Here is a 12536-nt window from a genome sequence, read left to right on the forward strand (position 1 = left end):
AGTAAGCAGAAAGACAGCATTTGTCATGCCATCTCAGGAGATCCTGGGCCAATCCTGGACATCAGCATTCAAAAAAGCACACCTGATTCCCAAATCAGCCCAATATCAACATACCCTAAGAAACATTAGTATGGAACAATACTTATATATATATATATATAAGTTCATTTATAACAGTAAATGTTTGTGAAAGGACTATAGCAGTATGCACAACAGCCCAATGTGCCCATTTTTTGATGCAGTGTCGTAAATCCAATCAAAATTTAGTACTGATTTAGGCAAGTCAGGTGCATGTTAACTCTCTTGCTGAAATCAATATGGTTTAAAACTGTTTAATTTTGGATGGAATATTTTCCAGTTGCTATTGATATGTTTCATATACCAGAGCTCACTAAAAGACTGATTTAGGTTAGCCTAACAGAGTGACACTGATAAGCCAAGGGGCTTGGAATTTTGTGTTGTATAAAGTGATAAATGGAAGTTTGCAGCTGTGGAAACACTACAAGCAGTGGTATAGCTAGAGGGGGTGCAAAGCACTACATTTTGCAGGGCACTTCATTTTGCAGGGCACTATGTTTTGCAGGGTGCTTCACCGCGGTGTGCAAGTGGCCCCTCCCCTTCGAAGCCATTCCGGGCAGTGGGTGCCCAGAATGGCTCTGAAGAGGAGGGGAGGGGCCACATGCACACCGTGCTGAAGCACCCTGCAAAACTTAGTGCTTTGCACCCCCTCTAGCTACACCATTGACTATAATTACAACTTACATTCAATTTAGAACATCTGAAAACTTGGTGCAGACACTATTCTTTCCAAACAAGAGAAAGCCAGTGGCTTAGCATTTTCTCTATATAATGAATTCATTCTCACGGTGACAACAAAATAAACCATACCTTTATGAGTGTGGTCCGGCCCATTCAAAGCTCCTTGGATAGCAGCCTGGGCAGCTGAGTTCTGAGCTTTCAGCATTTCAATGGTTTCCCGTAGTTCAATGAGCTCTGATTCCTTTGGAAACAACAGGAAAAGGCTCAAAATGTATCAGGGTAACCATGCCTTTTTTTTGCTTTGCATTGCCTGGTTGCATTAGGATGCAATCCTTTTGTTTTATATAATAAAGATCAAAGCAACCGAAGGAACCAAACTTTTGCAGCAGTAAGGATCAAGTAAAAGGGGAAAAAAATCATATGCTCATATGTCTGAGAAACGTGAGGTCAATGTCCCAGTTATAACTACTCTGAGAAAGGAAGCTTAAAGGTTTGCAAAAGACTGAAAGATCAAATTGAAAGAAGTTCTTTTTGAGACCATTTTTATTGAAAAGGTAACCGAAGTGAAATGGTTTCCCAGGCAGAAATATTTCCCAATAGGCCATTTCTGTGACCCTCAAGCCCAAATCCTAACCAATTTTCCTGCACTGACACAGCTCTACCAATGGGGCATGTGCTGCATCCTACAACTGGGTGGAAGTCATGGAGGCTGCCTCAAGATAAAGGAATGTTTCCTTACCTCGGAGCTGCATTGCCGATACCTTGGTGCTGGAAAGTTGGTTAGGACTGCACCCTTAATCAGAGTATTCCCAACAGATGGTCCAGATCGGGGTGCCAAACATAAGGCCCCAGGGCTGGATACGGCCTTCAGTAGCTCTTTATTGGGTACACATGATAATTTGGCTCTCCCAGTGCCACCCTTTCGGCAGCACCTTTTCTGCCAAGGCTCTTGGAGGAAGAGGTGGAAAGAGGCCTCAGAAGGTAAGTACACTACAGGGGAAGGGGCAGACGAAGGGGGGGGTGAGAGAAGGAGATGTTGCAGAGACCCAAATTATCACATAGGCTGCCCTTTCAGCAGTGCCATTGCTGCTGAAGAATCACTTTGCAGAGCAGCTCCCAGCTGCTGAGCTGCAAAGTGACTCCCTGGCAGAAGCAGCTGCGGTCTGCGTGACAACTGGACTCTCCCATATCTTGAAAATATGACCAAGATTTGCAGATTTTCTCTTCTGTCATTGCAGCTGAACAGTTCTTACTTGAGAACAAAGTGCTTATTTCTGGTCATTAGCTGCTTAATGATGCCATTTCCTGTTTAATGATGTCACTTCCAGCCCTCAGCAAGCACCACGTTGAATGCTATTTGCATGAAATGAATTTGACACCCCATTCTCACACTTCCAACTATTTACACATATGTAAATGACTCATAACAGCAGCAAATACATTCACAGGGTGCTTCAATCCACCTTGTGACCTGGGCTTTGACAGGCTCAGCCAATTGTGGTTGTTTATGTGCCATGATCCCAAGCCGTAAATATCTTATTTAACCTGTATTCCAAAATACATTCACTTGCATGAAGACCATTGACTTAAGAAAGCCTACATAAAGATAAATGTGTTTTAGACTGGAACCTCTCTTTGTGGCAGATTATAACTGGACATTTTGAAGGGGGAGGATGAATGGAATCATTCCAAAAGAATTCAACACATAGGTATGGATAACCAAGTATGTCTATAGTTATTTAAATTTGTCAGATATTTATAAAAAAAAAAATGTTTTATTTTAAATGTATGCATTCTAACTTAAGAGTTTAGCACAACTTTGGATATGTCACTTTATAGGTTTATTTGCAAGGCATTACTTAAAACATTCTCAACACTGAGCTGTTTTCTTGCCTGAGATCATTCTTCCTTTTCATAGTTAGTATCATGACCATGCTATCAGTCTGCAACAAGTGCTCCAGGTGCTTTATGACCTGCTTTTGTTGCTGAATCCTTTAATATAGATAAACTCCTGAGTCACCAATGTTTTAATTAAAACCGGGAAATGAAAGACTATATTCACACTGCCCTTCGATGCAGCGAAGTTAAACCTGACGGTGTGCAATTTTATTCTTATCGACCTTTTCCGAAGCTTTAATAGCAAGAGTCATGAAATGAAACTGGGTCCTTCTGTTTATTCTGACAGCTGTCCCTCCACTCTGCCTTCCTGTTTCAATACACACTTTAACAGAAACCAATGACTGTTTTCCACATTGCATCTGCTGTTTTCAAACGTACCTTTTGTTCGGCTGTCATTGTTAGGCTTTGCAACCGGCCTGTCATATTTCCTAAACTCTTTTCAAAAGCTGCTACGAGATGGGCCTGTGAGAAAGATGGAAATGTCCATTCAAATGTCACCATGCTTCAAATACAGCGTACACAATCTCTAAAATGTGTCTGAGTGTAGTGTTGTGAAGAAAACCACATGTGTTCATAAACCATTTCTTAAGCCAAAAGGCTACTTCTATGGGTAGCCGAATCCTAACCTACCCTGGAGCGGGCAGGCCAGCCGGCCTGCGCTGCATCCAGAGGACGGCTGGGCTAGGTTGCAGTGCAACTCAGAGTAAGGGGAATCCTGGTCCCACCCTCTCCTGGGCCCAGTCCTTCCATCAGCCTGCCTGCTGCCCATCTTCCCCCCACCCTGGAACACCCCCATTTCACCCTCCCCAGACTCCTGAGTTGGCCTGGTGTAGTGGGACCAGATTCGGCCTTTGGAGGCCGGCGCATGTACACGCACTGGACTCCTGACTCCCGCAGTGGCAAAGGACTTGCACTGGCCCAGGAGTGCTCCTGGATTGAGCTCTTAATCTCTCATCTTTATCCAACCACATTCCCATATTGTTTACTCCAACTCTTATTTATACACTTTAAGATTGATATGGTTGGCAACCTTCAGTCTCGAAAGACTATTGTGTAAGCCTACAGCATCCGGTATTCCCAAGCGGTCTCCCATCCAAGTACTAACCAGGCCTGACCCTGCTTAGCTTCTGAGATCAGACGAGATCAGGCCTGGAAAGACTATGGTATAAGCCTACAGCACCTGGTATTCCCAGGCAGTCTCCCATCCAAGTACTAACCAGGCCTGACCCTACTTAGCTTCCAAGATCAGACGAGATCGGGCATCTGCAGGGTAACATACAGTCTGAAAAACTATCATAGTAGGCAGTGGATCTTTTATTACTGATACAGTCCTCTCCCACTGGTGAAAATGGCAAATGTTTGCATGTTCAACAGAAGTTCTAAATTACAAAAATCTGAAATAATCTGAAATAAAGGAGTAAGGCAGAAAATAACAAACTGGGGAGATAGCCTGACACACAGAACCTGGCTTTCTTGTATTTGTCCTTCCCGCAGCTGTAATGTGGCAGCGAGTTGCAGAAATGGTTTAAATGTACTTTATATTCAATAAAACAGCAAACGGTATGACCATTTCAGACAACATAATATCTAGAAGTCTGTAAGATGAGTCCCAATGCAATATTTTGCAATAATTTTGGAGTGCAGGCCTCATACCATAAGTCAATTATTCCAGCTACTCTGTGGCCATTTCTGTGTATAATCCAATTATACCAAGAAAGCCAGGCATGTACATTATGTGTCTTGTATCCATGCAGCAGCCTGAAGTCACCACTTCCCATAGAGTATACATGAAAGGTGCAGCACGAGTGTTCAAGCGGTGTAAAGCCCTGTATGGCTGTTGTAAGATGCAACAGACACACCATGCGGCATGGTTAGGCCATTGCTACAAACAGCAAGAAGCTGGGTTTCTTCAGAAAAATGCCTACCAGCACTGGTAAGTGCCGGGAGTGGGAGGGAGGTGGGGAAGGGGCAGAATGGGGTTTGGAACTGATAACGGCGCCTCTGCCGATATCCTATCCGCCTTCCTGGTCTTAATCCCCTGATCTGGGTCCACATAGCTACGCACCAGTGAAATTTCTGGTGCAAGTCCAAGAAGGCCCAGCAGGCAGTGTGAACTTACCCCGGGGCAAGTGGGTAAATATTCTTTTACCCCCGGATGGCCTCCAGGGTCTGGAAATCCCCCACAGAATACAGCACACATCCCATCATCACAGCTGCATTGCCACATGGGGAGTTTCATTGGATTGGACTGTTAGGGCGCAGTCCAAACCCGCACTGGAGCAGGCAAGCCAGGAGGCTTGCACCGCATCCAGTGCGGGTTTTTGGCCAGCAGCGGCTCAGCCAGAGGCAAGGAGAAGCTCTTCCCCTTACTCCTGGGTAAGGCCTGCTCGCCCCAATGGGTCTCCTCGGACCTGCGCCACCTCTGGAGGTGGCGCAAGTCCAAGGAGAGCAGAGCAGTACTCCCTGGGGACGGCGGTTTGGATCCGCATAACCACCGGGTCCCAGCCCCGCCCCCAGCTCTACACGTGCCCACCCCTGGGGCCGCCCATCGGCCACCCTCCCCCCACCCAGAAACACCCCCTCCCACCTCCTCCCCGCCCCCACACACCTACCTCCGCCGCTTGTGTCGGCGCGGGTGCACCGGCACAAGTGGCGGGGAGGAAGCCACCGCAGAGGTTTCTGCTGGCCTCCGTGCGTCAGCTTCCTCCCACGGAGGCGCAAACGTGCTTTACGGCATGTTTGCGACCCTCCCAGGGCTCCTATGCCGGCATAAGTGCCGGTTAGGATTGCGTTCTTAGTCACTATTCCACACTAGTTCAGAGAAACAGACAAAATCTGCAGCTGGATATTTCTGTGGAATACCAGCCCATCCAGGTGGTAGCAGTAATGGAAGCAGTCGCCTCCGATAGCAGATTGGTGGTGCAGGGGAATGACCACCTTTGTCTGCCTACTTGTCTCCACTGTTTCTCCTTCTCCTTCTAGTCCCTGGACTGGAAAAGGAAGAACAGGATAGAGGAAAAAGCAATGTGGAGGGGAGCAGGATGCTCAGCTGCTGCATTGGAGAATAAGAGGAGCAGAGGCTGGCAAGTCACTGGGTAAGGAGAGCGGCATTTGGCATTGTTCCCAAAGGCATCAGTCTTGGGCTGGCCCTGGGAGCACTTCGTTCACAAGTGACTGGTAGGGATGCAAGTGACATACGTGACCTGGTAAAGGCCATTGGAGGTCCATGTATGAACCTTAACTCAGCAACTGAACACAGCAGATTGTTGATACCGAACACTACAAAGTATTGGAACTGTCACTTATCTCAACAAAAACTAGATCAGAAAATACATGGGCATCTGAAAATGAATTTTCTCTTCCTATATTGAATTCCCAGAGAAATTTCTCAGCATTGAAAAGAAAGGAAAGAAAAGCCTTTGGAAAACAACTTTCTCCAGATTAATATAACATTTCATGTTGGAGAAATTATTTGAGATACTGTCTAGTAACATCAGTTCCATATACGACTGCTTCCCCGCCCCATCAAGTAAGCTACTGATAAAGTGCTATAAAAGCGGGTGAGTTCTGATCCAAAGTCTATACAGAAAGATAACTATGTCAAAATTATTGATTTTTAGAAGTCCGTGATAAAATGCATGTCCCCTGTGCACTGGCATACTATCATTTTAAAGTATGAACATAACAGCATCCAAATGATGATAGATCTTGCTTAGTTTCACTGAGATATACTCTGCCAAAGATATAAATGAAAAAAGTCTTCTCTGCATCAAAGTCTATGCATTTCTATAGCACCTTCACCGAAGGCAACCAAATGGTACCAGAAGAAATGTTAAAATAATGTTAAAAATGAACATAATCTACCTCTTATTTGTGGCATCTGGACAGCATAGCTGCCTATCTGAGTGTTTGGCACTATGCCAAAAAAAAAAAATTCTCAAAGGACAAGGCCACATCCCAGGACCATGTGGGGGTCTCTACAACTCTGCTGGGAGACTTGGACTTATAGACCCAAAAACCCTTGCTAACTGGGCAAGAGTCACTTTTTCAAGTGGGTGCTCCTCTTTTATTTAGTAGGGGGAGAGTAACTGGCCCTCCTCACCCCAGCAGTGTCTTTTCTAGTGGCTGTCTGCTGGTGTTTTGCATCTTTTAGACTGTGAAGCCTTTTGGGAACAAGGAACCATTAGTTATTTGATTTTTCTCTGTAAACCGCTTTGTGAACTTTTGTTGAAAAGCGGTATATAAATACTGTTGTTGTTGTTGTTATTATTATTATTATTAATAATAATATTAATAATATTATTAATATTATATTAATATTAATATTAATAATATTCTAATTAATTATAATATTATTAATATTATTAATATTATTAATTAATTGATAATTAATTATTATTATTATTATTATTAATAATAATAATAATAATAATAATAATAATAATAATAATAATAATAATAATAATAATAGCCATGAGCGAGAAGAGGAAGGCGATAGCCAACCTGGTTCCACCCACAGTGGCACCCCAGGTAGATGAGCAGCCCCTGTTAATTGCAAGCAATCTGTGTGCCTAGATGCCATGGGGCTAGATGCTCTGCTTGAGGGTAAGCTGGTAGGTTTCCCACTGCTCTGCCACAAGGCAATGCACAGGAAATGCCCCTGATGACAAATATAATTATCAATTGCATACATATCTTAGCTAAGCAAGAACCTTACCCACAGTGTGCTCAAATGCCCAATATCAACATTAAATAATATTCCCATTAGTCATCTTGTTATTCCAGCAAAGCAGAGTTAAGTGAGGTCCTACCATCAATGGAGTTTTAAATTCACAGGTCTAATTAGAAATCTTGATCCATTGGAGCAAACACAGAGTGAGTAAGAAGAAGAATATAAAATCAGTAAAATAACTAAGGGATAATCCAAAACAAAAATTGCTGCACTAATTGCATGGTGCAGTGAAGTATTAAAGACGGAAGTCAAAAGCACTTTTTAAATAAAACCTCAAATAATTTTCCAGCATTAAAACCAACCATTATATTCTAACCTATTTACTGAAAGCCCTTCTCCTACATTATGCATATCTAGATTGAAACACTTATTGCTAGGCAACAGTCACTTCTATCGAAAAAAATTAGACTTCAAAAATTCAAATTGGAGTCTTGTCTTGCACTACCGAATTTTACATTTGAAAAAATGGAATAATGGCCCATTTTTCTCAGGATACATTATGCAGGAGAAATCTTGGAACAGAAAACAAAAGTTTCAGGCCTTCGTTCCTAACATGTATTTTTAAGAAAAGCGATAGTTCTACTCCAGCGAGTGCAAGCCTATCTATGAGTTAGAGGCCTGCAGGAGAGGGATAGGATAGCTATCCTGTCACTAAGCCAATCCTATAGGCTGTTTACACTGGCAGAACATCCATTCTGACAGCATACACAGCTTTACAGCTGTCACAAATGCAACAGTGCCAGTGTGCACGATCTGACTGCCGCCATAAGCGACTGGGTCTACACCAAGACAGACGTTGAATGCTCACCAGAGCAGATGCAGTGAAGGGGTTGGGAGGAAGGTGGGAAGGGGTGGAACAGGGTAGGGTGGGCAGAACAGGGAGGAGATGGCAGATTGGGCCTGGGAAGGTGGTGGGCTCAGTGGCAGCAGTGCCTGTTGAAACCTAACACCCTTCCTGAGCCTGATCTGCCTTCATGAGTTAACACAGACTTGTGCCAGTTATAATACTGAACCAGGTCTGACTTGACACATGGTAGCTGTTAGAGCTTACCAACAAATGTTCCCTTACTCCAAGGAGGCCTTCATGCCAAAATTCCCATGCAGGGTACAGCGGAAGCTGCACTGGTGCTACTGTATCACTACATGGGGAGTTAGTTAGGATTGAGCTGCCCCTCCCCTACCCCAATCAGCACGCAGGCAGGCAACAACCTCCTTCGTGCCCAACCCTATGCATGTCTACTCAGAAATAAGCCCCATAGTAGCCAACGGGGATTACTCCCAGGAAAGTGAGGATCAGGTTGCGGCTCAGTAACAGGAGCAAGCTCCAAGCAGACTCTTCAGCTGCTGTGTGGGATGCAAAGCAGCCGCGACCTGCCCTTTCTCCGGCTGCTCCCTTGCTTGTTCTCCTTGCCAAAGCAGCCGCTTCTCCCGCAGGCCGGTGCGCAGCTGCTGCCTGCCTCCTCTGATCCCGCGGCACACCTGAGGCACCAGTGTGCCACAACACAGCAGTTGAAAACCGCTAATTTAGACCCATGAATGAAGGATGAGGGAGACAGTCAGGCTGTCTGGCCAACCTGGGTCCAGTCACAGTGGGGACCATGGGGGATGAAAAGTCCACTTTAACCTGCAACTTCCTCCTTCCCAAAGCTAAACATTCCCTTTGAAGTCAATAAACATAGATAGCTCCAGATGACTGACCCTGACGTCCTTCCTTTCATGCCTCACAATTGCAGTGGTGCATGAGATTCTTAACCTCTGCTATGACCATTCATGGAAACTACGCACTGAATTAATAACCCTCCAGGTCTCCATAGGTTGTAGCAATTTCTCCTACATGCAGAGTAACAGCAGATTGGGGCTCTTAACCACAAATTCCTAAGTGCACTGTTCCGTTTGATGTAATAGGAACAAAATATGAGCCCATTTCAATTTGTTGCATCAGTACAATTTGAACTAAAGACTTTTTTTTTTTTAATAGCTTTGGGATTTTCCATTCAAGAGCACAGAAACAAGAAGAAAGGGAAACCTCAATCTCCAAGTTCAAGTAACTGAAAATCAAGACATCAGCAGCTGAAATTTGAGTAGATTAAACAGTAAAAAAAAAAAAAAGGAAGATGCTTTGGGGTTTATCAAATAAGATAAATAAGGGAGATACCAAGGCGAGCACAGGAGTTTAGATAACAGTACTCTAACAAACAAGAGATAAAAGCATATAAGCAAATTTGTTTTACGTGGCAGCTTCCAAATATCTTGTAATAAGTCAGAAAACTGGAAAATGTAAAAAAAAAAGTGTAAAAGCATTTTTATTTCATTCTGACGGTAATATTCTCTCACAGCAGAGCACACAGCTAAATGCCCACGTATAAGCAAAATGGCTACACTTATTTTTTAAGCAAAGTAGCACTTTATCAAATTTGATACCATATTTACTATACTGCTAGAATATTGCCATTGTTGTAAAAACAAGCTGAAATCCATATGGATATTTTATGTAAGTGAAAAATGTAGGGCTAAACTATGATGGAGACATAAAGAGACAATAATGATCTCTTGCCAGTAGCTTCTTTTACAGAATAAGGAAGTGCCATGTATTTTCCAAGACTTTGATTGCATTCAGGGCCAGAGAACTTTGCCAGGAGATCCACCAATGCACAATGTATTGTGTGCTATATGGCAGCAAAGGGTTAGGAAGCAAATTGTGACTTAGAGCCAAATTCTCTACTTACCAACCATTGTCAGTAGTGATCTTCCATTGGCGCTGACTGCTGTAAAGCAGTCAGAACTAGTTGTAAAAGGTGCTGGGTGCTGAATTTGGGGTGCTCCATCCAAAAATGGCATTGGTTTTGCCCAATTGGCTCTAGTTTTTTTTTGGGGGGGGGGGCCTATGGTATAGCCACCTTATAGGCTGATTCAAGCAGCTTCCTCATGAGGAAGCCATGGTGTGAGGAAGCCAAGGTTATGCTGTATTCCCCGCTCCAGAACCAATCATGCAAAACCGATGCCATTTTTTTAATTCAGCACCCCAAAAATATCGTAAATTTGTTTGATCGAGGCATCCAGAGAGGGGTTGCCAGAGACTTCACGCTGATTCAGGGCAGTAGTGCCTAGTGGTTAGCATGTTCACTTCCTTCCTGCTCCCTTCTCTCCCCTTTTGAACATGCAGCTTACTGAGGAACAGCATTGCTAGATTGAATCTGCTGGCAACAGTCCCCTCCTAGAACAATACTGAACCTCAGGGGTTCCTACCAAAATCACTCTCACAGTAGCGCCTGCAGAGTGAGGAGATGTGACCATCCACTAAATAATTGTTCCTTATTTGATTTTACCCAGATGATGGAACCACCAACTCTTGCCCTCCCCTTCTCTATGAGTGGGCTGGTGGGCTCTTCTCTGGATGGCCGGACAGAGAAGAGAGAGAGCTACCAGCAGGAAACTGGTTTCTTGCTCAACTGATGTCATCTGTTACCCGATCTCTACCTCCCGCTTGAAATTCATGGAACCAAATTTGCTGGTCTTAGCTGCTGGTTCCAATTTGCATTTCCTGCCTTTCTGCCTAACAGGCAACTGTAAGTTGGATCCCACCTCTGAATGACACAGACCAGTGCTATTGAGTTTTAAGCCTGCTCTCAATATAGGGAAACAAACAAACAAAAAATACACAGGGCTTTTCTCAGATCAGTGGGTAGTGCCCACTGAATGCTGATGTGCTAGCACAGGTTCATTGTGATGAAATAAACCTGAAGAATAACATAAATCCAAAATAGATCATTCATATGGCAGGGGATAATTAATACTTTTGCACAGGGCTCTTTCCTAATATTGCAGTCACATTCGTTCTTCACGAGAAAGAGGAATAATGAGCAACACCTGGAAATTCTTAGGAATAAATTTATGTCTTATCAGCTCAAGATCATGCAGGATAAAATCCCATATAATACATACTATTTTTTACCTCTTGTAGGAAGGGGTAATATTTCTGCAGGGTGGCAACCCCAATTTGTTTCACATCTATCATTACTTAATAGCTTTTCTGACTGTTAAGAGTATCCGGCTTTTCAGCTGGGCATAATAGCGAAGAATTGCTGTCACTTGAACAATCTACTGCAGACTTTTGAGATGTCAATAAAAAGTTCAGGACCTGGCATATGAAATGTCAAGACCAGGGAATTCTGCACAAATTGTGGAACTGATTCTGTAACTGAAATAAGTTAGGCAATAAGTTAGGCTTCCATCGATTTAACTTTATTTTTGCTTTGATTTTACAGGTCACTTAGAAAGAGATGGTTGCACTTGATGCTTTTGCCCTCCCATAATGGAACAGAAAGTTGGGGACAGAGTGTACCACTAGAGCAGCTATTTTAAATGTTTTTCATCTCATGGCACATTGTCCATGCTTGTAAAGTGGGAATGGCTTTGACCTCCCCACAGGATTATGGTGGCTGAAGACACAGATGACCGCCACAAAGCAACTACTAATGGTAACAATGAATGACTTACGTTTGCTGATAGCTGTGATGTAAGAGTGGCCACTTTTTCCTGGGATGCAACCAGTTCCCTTCGCAGTTTATGAATTTGCTGCGTACGAGAGCAAACACAACTTTATAGTATTAATTCATTTAAAGAATCTCATGCTTTGATGATAAATCTATCCGACAGGCCAAATGATAGCAGAAAAATAGCTCATATTTGTGCACCCTGCTCATGTTTGTTCATCCATGGTAGACATCTGAATATGCAGACCTAAGGCTTAGGATAGGGGTTATCAAACTTGTTTCATACAGAAGGCTGGTCAGCATTCATGGTGCCTGATGACAGCCAGAAGTGACATCATTAAGCAGACATCAGATGGCCTGAAATAAGCACTTTGTTGTCACATAGAAACTCATTATCTGCAAATGACAGAAAGGAAATCGTGGAAATCTTTTTCAAGATATGAGAGAGCCCAATTATTATACTGGGAAAGCCCAGGTATAATGGGGTCAGGATAAATTGCTTCTGGGGGCCACATTTGGCCCATGGGCCTTATGTTTGACACCCCTGACTTAGGCCATGGTTTTAAAACTGGCAGAAGGATGCCACATATGTATATCTCAGTTTAACACATGCATGTCATTTTTTTAAAGCCTGAAAAATATTTCCTTAAACA

At 43.4% G+C, this 12536-nt stretch overlaps 1 protein-coding gene and 1 pseudogene across 2 annotated transcripts in view; both read right to left on the reverse strand.

Annotated features, from left to right (window-relative positions):
- NAV3 (neuron navigator 3) overlaps positions 1 to 12536 on the reverse strand; it is a 305431-nt gene that overhangs the window by 31147 nt on the left and 261748 nt on the right. For both annotated transcript variants that reach the window (XM_066634436.1, XM_066634435.1), the window contains exons 22-24: positions 11888 to 11965; positions 3037 to 3120; positions 889 to 1000 (exon numbers count right to left, since the gene is read on the reverse strand). In XM_066634436.1, the coding sequence (XP_066490533.1) occupies positions 889 to 1000; positions 3037 to 3120; positions 11888 to 11965 (274 nt within the window). The remainder of the gene's footprint in view (positions 1 to 888; positions 1001 to 3036; positions 3121 to 11887; positions 11966 to 12536) is intronic.
- LOC136657744 (5S ribosomal RNA) lies at positions 3827 to 3944 on the reverse strand (annotated as a pseudogene).

This window comes from Tiliqua scincoides, chromosome 7 (assembly GCF_035046505.1).
Source record: "Tiliqua scincoides isolate rTilSci1 chromosome 7, rTilSci1.hap2, whole genome shotgun sequence".
Classification (NCBI taxonomy): Eukaryota; Metazoa; Chordata; class Lepidosauria; order Squamata; family Scincidae; genus Tiliqua; species Tiliqua scincoides.